The sequence below is a fragment of the Haemaphysalis longicornis genome, unplaced genomic scaffold, assembly GCF_048455015.1.
Source record: "Haemaphysalis longicornis isolate Haplotype H1 unplaced genomic scaffold, Haemaphysalis longicornis Haplotype H1 scaffold_12, whole genome shotgun sequence".
NCBI lineage: Eukaryota > Metazoa > Arthropoda > Arachnida > Ixodida > Ixodidae > Haemaphysalis > Haemaphysalis longicornis.
In genome coordinates, this window is record NW_027526225.1 from 102,383,203 (window position 1) to 102,402,227 (window position 19,025).

At 46.1% G+C, this 19,025-nt stretch overlaps 1 protein-coding gene across 1 annotated transcript; it reads right to left on the reverse strand.

The window, feature by feature from the left end:
• Positions 1-9,336: 9,336 nt before the first annotated feature.
• Positions 9,337-17,961, reverse strand: LOC144161754 (globin-like). Its single transcript, XM_077692357.1, has 3 exons — positions 17,732-17,961; positions 11,050-11,275; positions 9,337-9,570 (listed from the first exon to the last, which is right to left on the reverse strand). Exons 1-3 carry the CDS (start codon positions 17,959-17,961, stop codon positions 9,337-9,339), a joined length of 690 nt encoding a protein of 229 aa, XP_077548483.1.
• Between the last annotated feature and the right edge of the window lie 1,064 nt (positions 17,962-19,025).

Genomic DNA, 19,025 nt, shown 5'->3' on the forward strand with positions numbered 1-19,025 from the left:
TGTGAAGAAGTTCATTCCACCTACACATGCACTTTTTTAGTTGTGTACCTATAGGAGCATACTTATGGATAGGTGTATGCGACCTAAAGTGAATTGTAAGTGTGCACCCCTATGCAAGCCTTTGCTGTATGTGACCTGTAGGTACAGGTGCTGTCAAAAGTAATTGGAACACGGTCTCGTAAATTTACAGGAATTTCTTCTTCCGTAAACTGCTTGGCTTCAGTGGTGTGCGTTTAAAGGAGTCCTTCCTAATAGAGAAAGCTTCCTGAAAACTGGTAATGGCTGTCGTAAAGCCAGTAAGACCAATATTTTGTGATATTGACAAATCCTTGTTCCAATTACTTATGACGGCACCTGTACTTCTTTACAGACTCAGTCGTCAAGTGTTGTAAAAATGCTAGAGCATATAAAGCTTCACTCAGATAAAAGGTTCATAGTGAGCTAGTGTGTAAGCTGGCAAAAGGCTGTATTTTTAAAAGAACTAGTGTGCCACCAAACTCTAAGCATGGTTTAAGCGACACTGAAGGCAAAGCTGAACTTGGTCTAAATAGATAGGTTGGTGTCCGCAGAAAACAAATATACCAGTCTCTGGAGCATTACCTTCAAAATAATCTCCTAAATAAAAAAAAAAATGAAGCTATCAGTCCCCAGCAGAGATGACATAAACGGAGACTGAGTGGATGTGCCAAAAGTCACGCGACGAACAACAGAACGACAACTGCGTGCGCAAAATCTCAAAGAAAGACGAAATCTTTCTTTGTACGTTAACTTTCATCAGTCATAAACAACTATAAATGTACAGCTATAATTTATGCTGTGCCAACATTGACAAGCTGCCAAGCCGCGGCGCCATAGCAGTTGCATTGGTTATTTCAGGTTCAGCATAGTCACATGCCTGTAACCTCCAACTGTGCGTATACCAAGGCTGCGCTATGTAAGCCGATCTGTCGAGCCGTAAATTGGAACGTCTTTTCCACGTTTTCGGATGAAAGTGCACACGCATGCCTGCATAGTAATAACATGCAAATGCACTCAAACTGACATTCAGGTGCTTGTACACGAGTATTTAGGCTCGTTCTCACGCGAGGCATTGTGCGTGGTTACAAGTGGAACTAACAGATGGCGCCACGTATCAAGCCGAGTGCAACGAAGCGACTAAAACCAGACTATTCAAAACGAGACTGCTAAGCATAAGAGTGCCCCTGACGTCGTGCTTGCTGCGGTTGCGCTGTCCGCTAGACATTTTGTAGGTAAAGTAAAAGGCCGTGCGGCAAATTCACCTTGTTTAACCATCATCTCGCATCCCTAGAGGCACCAAGACTGACTCGCACAGAGTGGCAGGTAACGGACACGTAGAGCGGGAAAGTTGTTTTTTCGTATGCGCCGAGTGCACCACTAGTGGCTCCTGTGGCCGCGATGATTTGCTTGGTAGGTTTTAGTTTTCCTGCTAAACCACATCGCTGTCTCACTCTCTTCCGGCCTCCGTTTACATCACGCGAATCGTCATGAAATGGCGCGAGGAATGAAGTGCGTTTCTCAACTGGTAATTTCTCGGCAATTGAAGCATCTTTTGCCGCCGAATAAACGCTGAGAAGGCTATGGGGCAGTTGAACTTTCATCTGAGCCCAGCTTGCTCGTTTCGTTCAGTGTCCCTTCAAAACAACCTTGAAAAAAAAGAAAAAAAGAGTTTTGTCTGTGGAGGCGTATTTTTATATTAAACCAGTTTGTTGCGTCGCAAGTGCTACAGTGTGCATCACACAAAATGTTGGACCTGTAGGACCAAACAGCATTGTGGGCTGGGAACATGCTGTTTGAGTCGTTTCAGAACTTGTCCTTGTTCCGATTCACACTTGGTGTTCTATCGACTACTTTTCTTGGCCCAGATTAGAGTGTACTAGAAGTTTTAGAGTGGCCCGAGCGGCGGCCTCTCCCATTGCTCCGCCGGGTCGACTTTCGCGCAGAAAATAAAACCGGTGTAGCGGCGGCGCTGCTGTCGTCAACAACTGAACAGCCGGCGCTCCCCGTCACTAGCTCCCAGCCTGCGCGCGGCAATATTTGCGTTGCTCGCTGCGGTGTTTTGCGCTTGCGGAGCTGATTAATTTGGGTTATGAGGTTGCGCCGGTGCTACACAGGCGATGAGGCAAGCGGTACTGGAGGGCTCCGGATTAATTTTGACCACCTGGGGATCTTTAACGTGCGCCGAAATCTCGAAGACACGGGCGTTTTTCGCTTTTATCCTCCATCACAAAAGCAGCTGCCGTGGCCGGGAATCGAACCTGCGCCTTTGGTCAGCTGATTTAGAAAGTAGACGCAGAAACGTTATGACTCCGCTTGAGCAAACTTTAAACTAGTACGACCCGCCATAAAATTACCTACCTCCCCCCCACAAAGATAATTTCTCGTTAATTGTTGATATACAGTAATTTCTCGTTAACTCAGTCGTAAAATTAGCTGAAAATTTTTAGATAAGCGCGGAGTTTCGACTATTAAGAATCGTTCTTCGAATATTTGTACTGTTAACCGTGCAATAAACGTCGTTCCTGCCTTTATTCTAGTGCTATGATGAATATTTCTGGGGTGGAGAAGAATATTACTGGAATAATTATTCTGGCCAGAACTAAGCAACGTGAAGGACACAATCCGCAGTCCTGATGACTTCGAAGCATTACCCTATCTCCTGGCAAAAAGCTTAGAAACCTTTAATAAATTTGTATTATGCTTAAGTCAAATGCAGAAAATTTGTAGCCAGGTCCCTGAAATAACAGCTATCACTGCTAACAAAAGCACTATTGCACAGGGGAGATTTCGTGATAAAGGCAAAACAATTCGCAGGAAAGATAAACTTTTTTATTGCAGAAGAAAGAACTGTGTTGCGCTCGGCTGTTTCGCGTTCGCATCTACATCCCAGAAAAGCGTACCCGAGAATTCTCGACGCATCGCATGAATTGGTGGTCGCCACCGCTACATTCTACCTTGTTACAAAGCAGACGCAGCATGTATGTTGTTTCTGCCGTTGTAGGCACTTCTGGAGGCTCCTCCTCGTCCGCATGATCAGCTGCGTCGTCCACAGTTATCTTAATGATGTACGCGCCAGACAGCATTAATTCCGGTAACGGGGACGCGTAGTCCGCGTAAACTAGCTTGCACTTCACGGTCGCGTTCGGTGAGTAGTGGGAGAAATCATTCGAACGGGGACCTTATCAGCTGCCTGCAGCGGACTTTGCCTTGTGTCCTCTCTGCCAGTATTTCGAGATATCCGTGGTCCTCCGAAAAAAACGTTTGGAGATAAAGCGGGCAAATGCATAGCGCCTTTTGGAGGTAAACACACGCTGAGAAAAAGTTTCGAGAAGATATTTTGAGATATAGCAGAGTTCGAGTTAAAGAAGGATTACGGACAGGCACGAGGAATGTTCTTCCCTTCCCCTTCTTGACTCTGCGCATGAAGCAAAAGCGGCGGGGCGCACATTCTATGCTGCAAAAAGTTTACTGTTTTTTACGTCTATTTGGAACAAAAATACCAAAAGCCTTCTTCTGGGATACCCCTACCGTTGATGCTTGTACTGTTGTTAGTGGGCTTTCTTATTTTATTAACCTGCTATGTCGCATGCAGGCCCTTGGTAAGGAAGTGTGCACTGAAAACGAAGTGCCAAGTCTGCAGGACCAGACCTACATGCCAGGGGACGATGCCGCGGTGTTGACTACCTCTTGTAATTTGGGGGTACTTTTGAATCCTTACGCGCATTTTTTTAAGTTGATTAGCAATCTCTAGGACGTTTTTACCAGTTGCTCCAGCGACAGAAGCTCCACCATGACAGCGTTATGGATGTGCTGCAGCCCTTATTCACAACAAACACCTTAACGGCGTTGGTTGCGACCAGCACGTGAGACCTTGACAGCAAATTTGGTTTGGTTCTGTATACATCGTGACACGGATTCATTTCTACATAAAATGTTTAAAATTTCTGTGATTACATGCGAAGGTGGGAGCAACACCTTAAACTTAGCCGTTGCTAATGATCGAGGGCGAGTTATGAAAATGCGTTGGCCAAAAATGTCAATTTAAATCTCCATGTTAGCGTTATTCCTAAACCTTTACATGTGTAGACTTTGTGCATGATTTCCCGCGTTACATTTCATTTGCTGGGCTATTGAAAATGAAAACAAAATGTGTATTTGTTCCAGTTCCGTTTATTTGAACCTCCATGTTAGCGTTCTTGAACCTTTACCTCTATAGTAGACGTGTTATATTTCATTTTTGTCGCGGTTAGTATATTTTCTGATCTATGTTTTGCATTTGTTTTATGTGCGTGTAACTGCACCCTCAGCATACTTGTGAATTAAATTTGTGTTAATTTCATTCAACTCCTTCGTGGACCGAATCAGGTGAAAGGTGGTGCGATTAATAGAACTTTGCGGGAATAGTTCTATGAAAGACGGTCATTGGGACAACTTGGCTAACCACTGGGCTAACCCCTTTTTAGTTAAAAAGATATCTCGCTTGCGCGTGTCATTTTCTGTTCGGCCACCACGGTGACCCGTAATTATCCCAGGCGGGCCACTGCTTAAATACCGCTATAATAACAACTCGCTCAATAAAAAACAAACACAACTTATGATATTAACCCACATAACTGCAGTCCGAGCGTAAATTGCAAGGCAATAACTAAGGAATTCTTCTGAGAAGCTATCATCCCAGTCCTCATATTTTTTTCGTGTCATGTCCATCAAGCAGCACAATAAGGACACAATCATAAAGCAATCATGAACTGGTTCATGTTACGCAATTGAACGCAAAATACTTTTTGATGGGAAACTGGAATAGCGAAAATGTCGCTGCAATTACTTTGTTTACAATTCGTTACGAATGCTGCACCGAAGGAAAATCCGTAATTTTCCTTGTTGTCGAGCGGGAAAGGCAAAACTAACGCAAAATGAGTTACAGCGTTTATTTTTCATTTCGTTACCGACAGTCCACTGTACCTACAGTACATTTCAGCAATTGGACGACCCGCAGAACAAATTTCCAGCGCTCCGCGCATAAAGCGCTTCCTGGCCCGGCCGGCCACGCGGCCGTGCGCGCGGCCAGCCGCCGCTTTCGCTTTCAATGGTCGTTGACTACAGCGCCGCCGCTATTTTCTGCGCGAAACGAGCACCTCTCCGGGCGGCCGGTCGGGCCACTCTAAAACTTCTAGTACACTCTACCCAGATGATACTAGGTCGGGCTGATTCAAGGTATACAGTTGAACACGGATATATCGAACACGGATATATCGAATTATTGTCTATATCGAACAGTGCAAACATCCCCTTGAAAATTCCATGCAAAAGTATAGGGCTGTTGTGCGCGTGTATCGAACTCCTGATCACGGGCAAATTCGATACAGTCGAACACGGATATATCGAACACGGGTATATCGAATTATTGCCTATATCGAACTCATAAATTATCCCCTTGAAAATTCTGTGTAAAAGTATAGGAATTCGTACGTTTATATCGAACCGTATTTTTCCCGACATTGGGTATATCGAACGCCGCGCGAGCTGGAAGGTCCTCTTCGGCGGTCGCTGCACCCCCGATTGAGGTTGAGGAGGATGTGGAGGAATGCGCGGGCATGGCGAAGACTGGCTCCCGGAACTAATCCCCCCTACCGGAACGAATTTGCGCTTTCCCAGTCGGGCGCCGCTACCGGCCGCCGTAGCGTTAGCGGACGGAGCCCGGTATGCTAAATCTCTCTAGGCACACAAGCCCGAACGCTCGGAAAATGTGACAGTGCGAGGTAGGGATACCCCGACTGCGCACGTCCTTTTTTTTTGCGGCTGCAAAAAAGAGTGTTTTTTTTCTCTCTCTCTCTGGGTCTGTCTTCCCCCGATGTCGTCTCGGGAAAGGGAAGAGGGAACGAAGGCGCTGGCGGCCTCCTCCTTCTTTTGCATTATGCTGCTGTTGCTGCTGTTTGGCGAGTTCTCCCGCACCTTTCGGAGATCACTGTTTCTCTCGGAGATGACCATCGCGAGCGCTTTGTTGGAGTCCGTTCAGAGAGCCTTGGAATTGTTACCTTCAAAGTTCTTGTGGTACGTGCGCGCTGTTCTCCTTTTGCGTGCGTGTTGTGCATGGCGTGCGAAGGCGCGTCGTACTGCTGGAATTTTCTAGTTGTGCAGCCTCGAGAAGATCGAGACCAGCGTCTTTAATTTCATTTCCAGGACGAAGAAGCAGGCCAAGATCAGTGATTTTTTTTTCACGGAAATAAAGCGTCCTGTTGCGTCGTGAGTGCGGAATTAGTTTTCATTCTTGAATGCGACGATCGGTAAGTGATCGTCCGCCATAGGTGAGGTCTCAGAGCCCATATTTTTATATCGAATTTTTCATATATCGAACTATTTCGCGATCCCCTTGGAGTTCGATATATCCGTGTTCGACTGTATATCGAATTCCGCGCCGAAGGTGCCCCTGAAAGTTTGCATCCTCTGAAGGGGTGGAGTTGATGATAATGTTGACTCATCGCAGGAGCTGCCTGGCTTGGTGAGACAGAGGCGGCGTCCGCGGCATTATGTCGCTTCGATGGCCTTCAACAGCTGTTTTCACGCTAGCACGAGGGGCAGCTCCATGATAGCTAGAACGCGGATAGTGGTTGGGGCGAAAGGACATAAAGGAGCGAAAGAAATTGACCGGAGGCACTCTTTTTCTGTGATTGAGCTGTTTGGTGGCTCGTGCAGGGGGACCGATGCGGCGTTGTATGTTTGTTTTGTCCAAGGCATTCATTTCGGAGCAACGAAGGCGGGAATTCGTCGGGCGCAGGCTGCTGAAAAGATGTTGGTTGAAAAAGGCGTTCGGAATTCCTTGCAGTAGTTTTGAGGGCGATGCACGCATCAACGTTGACGTAAAGGCGAACGCAGCACAACCCGCCCCGGCTATTCCGGAACGTGTCGGGTGCAAAGCCACTTCGTTGCACGCCTCCAGATCGGGGAGGTGTGCGGTTCGGATACTGAAGATAACGGCACTCAGTGCCTGACAATGTTCCCAACCGCCTACTGCAGCCGAGGTTCCGTCAGCGCTATTTGCCTCTGTTGTGGCACAGTGTACAGCGTTGATTTTCTCATTTTTACGTGTATGTAATCTTGAAGACCATTTGGCAACCTTTACAGCGCAGAAGAAAAAACAAGCAAAGCTCAGACATTTCAATGATAAATAAAGGGCGGTGGTCATCATGCTGCCGTTCGGAGTTTTCGTGATTGGAGAGTTCAAACAGTAAACTACCGTTTTCCACGACTTCAGAAAACTCTCAGTGATGTGCGGATTTGTCAGATAATCTTCAGGTAGGCGTATTTTATATATCGAATTATCGATATATCGAATTTTTTGGCGATCCCCTTGGAGTTCGATATATCCGTGTTCGACTGTATTCACATAATCTATGAGAAATTTGATAATTTCAAGTATGGTAACCTCATTTCGATAGTGCTTGTGCGGTATGCTCGGGCACCACAATTGAAGCACATCCGGGAAGTTGTAGTGGTTTTTATCTACGCCCATCACTACAACTGTCTAACAGATTCTGGTGTGGGAATTAAGTCAGAAGCAATAGTGGCGATGAAAATATAAAAAAATAGTTCTGCAGTATGAAAGAAGTCAATCCAGTGAAAAGCTGCGTCACAGTTCAAAAAAAGAAAAAAAAGCACGAAAAAATTATGGTGACGTTTCGTTTCATGCACACGGGTGACTTTTGCCGGTCTTGTTCAGTTCGTGCGTATTATGCGCAATGCACGTGTTATAGTAGACTATGCAGTTTTATTTTTGGTTTGCAATATTTAGAGGTGCATTTTTATATGTAAAGGTGTAAAGGCAAGCTATATGTCCAAATGGGTCGTGTATCTGCCCGAAGACCGATTGTGGACAAAAGTTTTAGCTACGTAGACTTGAGAAATGGTTTGCACCATTCATGCGTCAAAAGGAGGATGAAATAAGTATTTTTCATCTCGAAAGCTGCCCCAATCACACATGGAAGTTTTTGAAGTGATGGTGGTTATGCCTGCTCATCAGCAAGAGTTTACTACCCACTCTCCAGGGTTCAAAATGCAACCTCAATGCAGTTCCTCCAGATAAATAGTGCGGTGAAATTTCGATTGTGCTTGCTCAGCTGTCTCGTTAAATCTGCTCGGTGTGCAAATTTTTATCTAGCCGAGTGATTGATTGAGTCAGCTCAATTGACAACCTGCATTATTTTATGAGGCATGTGGTAATGCAAACAATGATTTCACATTTTTACTGTCACTACTTTCTTTTTAATGGGATTGAATGGCCCATAAGGGGCGGCTCACCTGATCACTATCCTATGGGACTTACCGAGTTCATGACCCACTGGCTTCAAAAGCATCGTATACCAGTACGAAAAGTCTTACAGATTGCAAAAATGTTCTTAATGGCCTGGTTTGTTTCTTTTTGAAATATATCACTTCTGTAACGAAATAAAAAATAATCAAGAAACGCATTTTCATTCATCAACCTTTCACTTGATGGCGCTAGCTGTCCAGCAAGAGAGAGTTTTTATGTCTATTTCACTACAGAAGGGACATATCTCTAAAATAAGCAAAATACGCTGTTCTGAATGTTGATGTGTATTTGTAAAACTTTGTTGGTGCCCAACGGTTCTTAAGCCCGTGCGTCATGGGGTCGTAAGTGCCATAGGAATAGTTTAAGCAAGAAAGCCAGCGTTGGCGTCGGTGTCTGTAATTGCTAAACAGCTTTTTGGCTACTTCTTGAGGCACTCCATAGCGCGAGCTGTTCTGTAACTCGTCATGCTTACACTCGGCGAAAGGTGGCTGTTCACGCCAGTACCTTACAGATGAAGTAAGGGAGCGGAGGAATACAGCCAAATGAGCGAATGGACAGGGCATGCAATCTACCGTCGCTGTCAGCTCTCCCAAAACATGGTGGCAAGAACAAGCTGTGGCACAAAGCATATAGACAGATCAAATTAATTTGAAAGTGTTAGGCAGAAGCAGATCGCGAAGCAAATGATCTCAAGCTGTAATCATCTCAAGTCATCGAGCCATCATCAAATCATCTCAAGTTTCTCTTGCCTTCTCAAGAAGACAAAGCCCTTCCAGGCATCCAAATGGAACCGATTGCTTTCACATTCAGAAGCCTTGAGAACTGCGGTTTCTAAAGACTTTTTTCTTCTTGGAGCTGCAATGAATTTTATTAATTTGCCAAAACAGTTCATCGCCTCATTTATCAGTCGGTGCCATGATATCATATTAAATTATAACAGATATCTTGTACATGCAGTAACTATAAATGTTTGCGTAGATGGGCGCTCTGTCTGTGGATGCCATGGCTAGTCACTTTTTGGATCTTGTCCCAGTGTCCTCAGAGCCGCCAGTGGTACTCTTGTTTTTTGGCTTGCTCTTGCTTTTCGATTTGCCATGTTCCGGCTTCGATGGCGCTGCTTCCGGCTTCGGCGTCGCCGCTTCCGTCGATGCAGGTGGGCTGGGTTGGCTTGCCGTTGCGGCTGTGCCTGCAGCGCCGGTAATGCCGACGCTCTCGTAAACTTTTACTGTCATTTCGGCCATCATCTGCACACAAAACGTGTGATGTTTCACCAAAGCAACACTGGTAAATGTCTGGGAGTATTGTGACAATGTTGCCAATCGGCCAACTGATGCTCAAAGGTGCCAGCTTTTAAACCAGCAAATGACGGTCACTCGAGGGTTCGAGGGCACTTCTAGGACTTTGAAAACATGGTTGACATTTGGCAGTACCATCACCGCCGATACACAGAGGGCTGCAGAATTGTTCACGTTCCTATCTTGTCTCCCGGACTAATCTTCATCTTTCGGAATTCCTATCCACTCCTCTGGTAGCACGCACGTGACGTTGAACCTCTCAAAAAATTAACTAATTAAAAAAAAACCTACTTTATTCCCTGTACGGCAAGGCATGCAGTGGTGTTTGTACCCGTCCTTTCCCCCTTTCCCACTGCTGGAGCCAGCTGCATTTGCCTACCACTAAATAACTACTGGTGATAATTATATTGCCATCACAAGGGACGCACCAAGCTTTTGAGGATTTTACATCTGCTTTGAGTGCAGCATCTCCCTCCTGGCGTTGCGCAATGCCGCACGCTCTATGGCGGCCACTGTGCGGCACCCTAGATAGTACCCTAGAGCCTGCGCTGATTGGCGCAGCCTCGCTATAATGAAATGTCAATGTTTCTACCCACCAATCGTGTGTGTCCTTAGTCTGTGATGTAGAGATCATGCCGCTGTCTTTGTAGAAAAGCATTCATAAAAAATCCATAGAAAATCCTACATAACTAGAAAATCCAACATAGAAAATCCCAATAAGCTTAACCAGCCAGAGTTCCAGCTTCTCTAGGCATCACAGGGCGGAAGGTCTCCAAATTTTAATTGAATTTCGTTTTACATCCCTCTGCTTTTTTTGCTTTCTTCTCGTCATGTTCTCCCTCCCCTTTTTCGGATTCAACCCCTCTCCCAAGCCGAAAAGAAATCCTGCGTCCACCGCTGAAGGCAGGTAAAAAAAAAATTAAGCGACAATCTGATGCAGACCGGTCATAGGTGCGTGAGCGCGGACTAACGGCTAACGCTCTTACGACATGCGCTGCCCGTGACGTAATTCTTTTGCACACTGCGCGCTCCCTCTCGGAGGCAACCGATGTTTGAGATTGTCAAAGAAATGGCGCTCGCGCCAGCGCTAGACAGCCCAGAGCCGCGGCGGAGCATGTTTTGCCAACATTGCCTCTCTCCACCACGCGTCGCCCCAAGCTGAACTGGTAACATGATTGAAGCGCTGGGAAGGCTACCGATTGGGGGAAAGTGGCCGGATAGAGTCACTAAATAAGGTTTTGACACTATGGCCGGAGTAGAAGGAGAGGGCTTGGTTGTCCAGTTCGGGCTGATGCGTTTGACATTGTAAAAATACAGGAGGCGATGGCCCCACTCATGGCGTCGCCGGCCGAAGCCACAACCATGACGAGAAACCGCGATCCTGTCGGTCTGAGCTTTCCATGTCCATGCATAAAAAGGCGTCGCCACCTGAAGTAGCTTCGCCCAGGACGGTGCCGCCGGGGGCGAGGCTTGGCCGCTCTCTCCGATGCGTGCTCCGATCAGGTCCCAGAGGGCCTGGAAGTGCTGCGGCAGCACGCCGTCCCGGGATACGTGCTCGAGGGCATTGGTGCGCACCACGTCTGCCATCATGGCGGGCGCGTCCAGTGTCTCGACCACGTCGTCCAGCAGCTTGCCTACGGCTTCGCAGTGCTTCCTGGTGGGAGAACCATCACGTGAGCATGTTGGCGACTGGCCACAAAAATTGTAACGATACAGGATCTTTATCCAGAAGAGGTATCCTCCCCCGAGTCCTCCCGCGGGCAGGGCATATATATTGCTTCTTGCAGTTACGGAGGCCAAATAAAAAGGGCCGTTATTACATGAGTGAACCTCATCAGCGGTTCTCCGAACAATGCTGAAGGAGGATCCTGACGAGCTGGGCAGGTAAGGTCGATGACCGAATCGACATCAACAACATCAAGTCGCACTTTTTCCTTTATGCCGGGGGTCGGCGACCTTTTGAGGTGGACGGCGGAGTTGCACGAAGCCGCCACGGCGGAGGGCTGGACGGTAAATGGAGTGGGGAGGTGGGGATTGGACGCTCCGCAGGCAGAGAAAAAAAATCAGCGAATTTACAGCAATATTCGACAATAATTGACAATAATCTGGATAAGTGTGAAGCTGGGGGACAACGCCAATGGAAACGTTCGATTCTTTGTTCTTGTCTCCCGTCTAACCCTTGGTCAAAATTGGCGTGTCGGCCTTCAACTAGGAAGTGACGGGGAAGCGGTGGTTCTGACAACGTGCTGGGGGCCGCACTGCCCCGCGGGCCGCAGGTTGCCGACCCCTGTTCTATGCGATGCTCAAGGAGGATCCTAACGGGTTCGACGGGTAATGTCAGAGATGAAGTTATCACTAACAGCAGTCGTAGTTAATTTGGGATTGCCGACATTTTCAACCTCTGTGCGAGTGAGCGGATCTTGCGAACGAGGCTGTCTCCATATGGGTCACCATCTTTCGCCAATTATTTTGAGCATGCAACAAAGGTCTAGCGCAACAGCTGTATCTGATCCAGCGGGAATTTCGTATACAGCCGCCAGGGAAACTTTACAAAGCATTGGATCTATTTTGGCTCGCAGGTCGTTTCTGGCAAATTACAGATATCACAAAAAAGTGGTGTCGCAACGCAGCGGCAGGACGCGAACCATGAACGATTATGAACGATCTATTTACAATATTTTCAAGCGGCCATGACAGAGTCCGCGCAGGCTACACGCCAGCTTTTCCATGGCATCTCTTTAGAATCAATCAATCAATCAATCAATCAATCAATCAATCAATCAATCAATCAATCAATCAATCAATCAATCAATCAATCAATCAATCAATCAATCAATCAATCAATCAATCAATCAATCAATCAATCAATCAATCGCGCCTGCTTCGGATTAGTGAATCTGCACCTTGAGGCTGAGTGCTGCACTCTTCAAGAATCAAGGTTATAGTTATTTGTTAACGAACCGACGTCGTGTAATATATCCTTATATACCCTGCTTATAATCTGTCAAAAAGAGCTTTTTTTTTTTCAGAAGTAGGATCAATAAATATTTTATGGAAAACGTGCTTAGCACGTGGCGCCGTGGGTGCACTACAAGCGATTCAAAAATGGCGCCACTGATGCATACCCTCTTATGAAAGTAAATGTGACTTCTGAACAGTCTTTTAACGGGCGGTTTCGCTCTAATTAAATAATCCAACTAAAAACACATTTTTACGTAATACTAAAAGAAATTAACAGTAAAAAATATATTTTTTTTGTTTTAGTAGTTAAAATGTCAGCCGTTAGTGCTAGAGTTGATCTATATAGAGGAACTCTAGTTAGTGCCACTGCAATGCACACAAAAATAGCCCTAGTGGCTTTACATAAAAACAGTGGCAGTGCGAAACGGGTTTGCGTTTTCGTGAACCGTGTCAGACGCTGGGCCGCTAATTAGCTTTATCGTTCTTCTGAATTTCTGCTGAGATCAGATATATGCCAACGTAAGCGCAAGAAAAAGTTTCGGAAAGACGTCTGATGCAGGGTACGCTCCAGACTGCGCAACAGGAGCATATTGGACGGATGGTAGAGCAAATCAAACTTAAAAGCAATAGCGCAAAACGCTGTTTTCACTTGCACAAGGTACATTTTCTCTGGAACGAATAAACGCTTCTTTGAAATTTCAAGGATACTGCAGAAAGTGAATCAAAAATAGCCTTTACACTGAAACATTTTTATTACGCAACTTTCTTTATCCGAAAATTCCTAGTTAGAATATAAGGTTTTAAAAAATTGTACTTCATTAGTGCTGTTATGAAGGTCTTTATGTTGAGTAAAAACACCGCGTTGTAAGGAACACGTGACAGCACCTTCGTGTGGGTGGAGTAGTTATTTCAAAATGTTTCTCAATCAAAGTAAGAAATTTGTATTATTTATGTTTAGATAAATTGAGGACGACTTAGCGAGAAATGGAACGGAAGATGATAGGTGTATACCATTGAGGGACAAGAAGAGAGCGGAGTGGGTCAGGGAACAAACGCGTGTTAATGACATAGTAGAAATTAAGAAGAAATAGGTGTGGGCATGGCATGCAATGTGAAGGCAAGATAACCGTTGGTCATTAAGGGTAACAGAGTGGATCCCTAGAGAAGGCAAGCGTTGCAGGGGGCGGCAGAAAGTTAGATGGGCAGACGAGATCAGGAAGTTTGCGGATAAATTGGTCTCGGCTAGCGCAGTACCGGGATTATTAGAGATCTATGGGAGAGGCCCTTGCCCTGCAGTGGGCGTAGACAGGCTGATGATTTGTATTTACAAAGATATGTATTTACAAAGGAGCATTCGTACTGCTTTTGGGGCGGTATTACGTGTTTAGTCCGTTTTGTGTCCGTTTCAAACGTGTCCGTTTTGAGCAAGCCCTGATTGGCTAAAAGCGAACACCCGGATGTGACACCATGCAAGCACGGCGGAGCTACGCTCCGCGGCTTCTCGGAGCAGACGATTTGTAGCAGACGATTTTTCGTCGCCTTGTTGATGGTTCGCTGGCGGAACAATAAACACATAAAAGATAGTTTAAAATAGGTTTAGTCGTTTAAAATGTGTTTACAAGAAGTTTCGAAAAAGCCAATTCAAAGCCCGCCTACAACTGGAAGTACGTCACAATAAAACGGACGCAAAACGGACGTTTTCAAAACGGACAAACACGAGAATACCGCCCCTGGTCCGTGCACGTCCAGCGCGGGTTCAGCTCCCTGCGGCGCAGCCAACCGGGCACGGGCACAGACGCTCCGCGCCTGCGCTTCACGGCTTCCACGCTCACTGCAGCAGGGCTTTAGCTCCTTGCGCCCAAACAACCTGGCGCAAACACAAATCGTTCGCTGTGCGTGCTGCTGCTCCTTCGTGCACGCTCGGCGCTGTTTACGTCCTTTTGAAAACTTTGGCCGGCTCAACGGGCCATGCAACGAAGGGAGATAGCAGTAACGCTCATATACAAGAAACGAGCTTCCTAGATCAGGAAACCAACTAGAGTAGAGGATATTGTAGTTCAAATAAAGAAAAAGAAGTGGACTTGGGCTGACCACGTAGCTAGACGAATCGACAACCGGTGTAACCCCAAGGAAAGGAGAGTTTCATTTCATTTCATTTCATTTATTTTACCCTCAAGGCCAGGGACTTTACAGAGGGGAGTGGGTAAAAACAACAAAAGATACAACAAAAGCAGCATGAGTGATGATATACATTATCAGATAGTGCCGGCAAAAACGGTGTCAACTAAGTTCCGGAATCGTAGAGGCACTGTGATGGCAGCTGTTGGCCCGGGAAGGTGGTTCCAGTCCTGCGATGTCCTGGGTATAAATGACTGCGAACATGTCTTAGTGTGACAATGCATTACTCCTACTTTATGCTGATGATCAATGCGTGAAGAGACATAGGATGGTGAAAGAATGAAGGATGTGCGGAGAACCGGATAATGGTAAAAAATTTTGTGGAACAAACAAAAAAACGGAAGTACCGGCGACGAGTTGCTAGTTCTGGTAAACAAAGTGAGTTTTTCAGGGAAGTGACACTCGATGTACGACTATAATTACGGTAGATGAAACGGGTGGCATTATTTTGAACGCGTTCAAGAGAGTTATTCAGAGTTTCACAGCTGGGGTCCCAAATTGGGGAAGCATATTCGAGTTTTGGGCGGACTAATGTTTGATACAGCAGTGTTTTTAGAGCAACAGGGGCAGTAGAAAAGTTGCGGCGGAGGTTCTATTGGCATTGTTAATTATGTTATCAATGTGAACAGACCAGGTGAGATCTGAGGATATGTGTTCTCCTGAATAACGGTAAGACGTTACAAACTCGAGAATAGAACTGTAAGGTTATAGGAAGGTAGAGCAGAAGGTTTAAGTCTTGAAACACGTAAAATTTTGCACTTGTTAGTGTTGAGTTCCATCTTCCATGTGTTGCACCAGGACGTGATTGCGTTAATATCTGTTTGCAAAAGTTTAATATCGTTGTCATCAATAATTTCGCGAAAAATAACGCAATCATCCGCGAACAAGTGGATGTTAGACGAAACGCAGCCAGGTAGATCATTAACGTAAATTAAAAATAGCAGGGGACCTAGGACAGAGCCTTGTGGGATGCCAGAATAAACGGGACTTGGTGAAGATTCGTGATTATTGGCGACTACATATTGTGACCTATTAACGAGGAACAATTCAAGCCATGAAAGAAGATTAGCATCAAGGTTTAGTTTACTCAGTTTTAAAAGAAGTAGATTGTGAGAGACTTTATCGAACGCTTTAGCGAAATCAAGGAATACACAGTCTGCGCTTGAGCGGCGGTCCAAAATCAAGTGAAGCTTATGAGTGAATGATAACAGTTGCGTTTCGCACGAGAACGTCTTGCGGAAGCCGTGTTGAGCCGGGGTAAAAAAGAAGTTCGATTCAAGAAAATTTATGAGACTAGAAAAGATAACATGTTCAAGGATTTTACATGGGATACTTGTTAGTGATATGGGGCGATAATTACAGGGCGAATGTCTATTACCGGACTTGTGCAGCGGGACCACCTTCCCGACCTTGAAATCAGCAGGTATTTCGTGGGTGTCCAGGGACTGCTGAAATATTTTAGATAGGGCAACAGAACAACAGGCAACAGTGTTTCTCAGAAATTTTGCTGAAATTAAATCTGGACCTGGACTGGAAGACACTTTCAATGATTCGATTATTTTTGCTACATTACACGGATCGATTACAATAGGAGTCATTAAGGGGTAATCAAAATTGGCCGTGCATATCGGAGCTGAGCTAACTGTACGAACGAAATTTTTGCAGAATTCGGTATTAAGGACAAAAGGGCACTCGGTGTCGGGTACAGACTGGTCATTGCTATCTGTCAGTTGAAAACAGTTACTTTTGGCCGGATTTATGTTATGTTTATGATACAGAGAAGCGGGTTTAGAAAAAGAGGACGGCCAATTACTCGATGAAGGGACGAAATAAGAAAATTCGGAGGCAAAGAATGCACTCGGGCAGCTCAGGGTAGGGGCGGTTGGACGTCAATGGGAGAGGGCTTCGTCCTGCAGTGGACCTAAATAGGCTGGTTATGACGATGTTACTAGGCCGGACAGATCGCGCAGAAGGTAGCTAAAGAATCATCGGATTCGAATTAATGATGTCATGTTACCGCATCACTATTAGTGCTACCTCGGTCGGGAGCTTTCGCGACCGCTTTCGGTGTAGACGAACATATCGTGGTTTCTTACTCGCTCGCACGTGTGTATGACGCACAGAATGGCATGCATTTCGACCTACTTTAAGGAGCTGTGGCGAAAACTACGTGATGCAAGCGACCTTCGATGCAACTGGATGGAAGCTTATGGAGGCATTAAATTGACATTCGCCAACGGAAGTAAAAAGTTACTAGGAAGCGTCAAATAATGGCGTAAATTGAATATAAAAGAAAAAACGAAAAAGCTACTGTGCTTTTTAATTTAAAAGGTTTTGTACATCAACACCCTGGCTTGTAGGTTGCAAGTTTCATCTGCATATTTCTAATATTAAGCCTAATTTTTAAAATTTCTTGAAGCACTTCACCAACTCCAATCTTTGGGGAAGGATATATAAGAATTGAGAACCTCTAACGAAATATGTGAAGCAAGTTCACTGTGTTCAGTATGCCATCTGCCCGGTAATGCGTTAGCCTTGCGTGGTGTACTATTCGTTGTAGGCACATTAGCTTCTCGTTATGTAATTCTGGAAATTTTTACTGAACATCCAAAATACAGCCTATTTCAGACGTCCGGCTGGGCGTACGGAAGTGTTAAAACCGGACGTCCCACGGACGTACATAGTACGTCCATCGACCCGGAAACGGACGTCATACGCAGGGTTTAACGCGCCGACTCAACGCAGGCGATGAGGCGCGCCGTAGTGGAGGGCTCCGGATTAATTTTGGCCACCTGGGGATCTTTAATGTGCGCCGAAATCTCGTATGCACGGGCGTTTTTGCTTTTCGCCTCCATCAGAAAAGTGCCCGCCGTGGCCGGGAATCGAACCCGCGTCCTCGTTCTCAGCAGCACAACGCCTTAACCACTGAGACACCGCTGCGGGTTTTTAATTGAAAACCACCGATGCTCACTTGAAAAAGGGCTCCTGTGGAATGGCTTCCTTCGGCTTTCCCTTGAAGTCCCTGAAGAGCGCCTGGAAGTCGGGATGCTTGTCTAGCAACGTTAGGAAGAGGTCGGTGCCGGGATCTGGGTGCGACAGGCGAAAGCTCTTCCAGGTGTCCCGGATGGCCTGCTTGTCTTCGTCAGACAGGCCCCCGTCGTTTTGTCCAGGTCTCTTCTTCTTGCACCACTCCTGGCCCATGCTTCTTCTTCTCTTCCTCTTCGTCGATATGATGCCGAGCCTCCGCCCACTTTCCTACATCTCGCTTTTGTAGAGGGGTAGCATCCGTCGTTATGATGGTGATAATGAAGATCCACATCAGCAATTAAACTAATGATCCCACCCTCCTATTCCTTGCCTCTTAATCATTTTGTGGCGTGAACTACACTGGACGAAGTTGAGCAGTTTCCCGTGGCTCCTGGAGAGCCGTGCTGCGCATGCGCGCGGAGCAGTGACGTCTCACGGGGCACAGCTGGCGCGCCGGAGCCGCCGCCACCGCGACTGTACTGTACTGTACTGTACTGTACTGTACTGTACTGTACTGTACTGTACTGTACTGTACTGTACTGTACTGTACTGTACTGTACTGCACTGCACTGTACTGTACTGTACTGTACTGTACTGTACTGTACTGTACTGTACTGTACTGTACTGTACTGTACTGTACTGTACTGTACTGTACTGTACTGTACTGTACTGTACTGGATTGGATTGGGTGGGATTGGAAATCGCTTTAGCAGCAGTAAGTATGATAATCAGCTAATCCTAGACAATCAGGAAAGCTAAGAATAACCAGCTGAACCTTAGCTCACGCTGTGTATATCCTGGCATAGCCGAGCTAAGCCACTGCTAATTGTTTTAGGTATCAAAAGGTCGGCGACAGCAGGGTCTGCCGTCGAGAAGCGGCGCAGAGGAAGTACTCGAGGAAGGATCTTCCCGTAGCGCAACGCTTAACGTAAAACGAAAGAAAAAGAGCGCTAAAACCACGACAGAAAGAAAAAAAGACGACACAGATGCTCTCGTCGTTTTTCGGTTTATCTGACCTCGTTTTTAGAGCACTTTTTCTTGAAGCAATATGCACCAACTAGCCCAACAGCATATTTTACTGAAGTAAAACAAGCAGCTCGTCTGGCCACTGCTAAAGGCTGCACCTCCAACAGCTTAGGCGTACTGCGGCAAAGCATCCGTAGACATTGAAGGGTCAGTATTCGCTGTCGACGCTGCATGCGCCGTGCTACCGGCGACATACGCCCACAGAAAAGTAT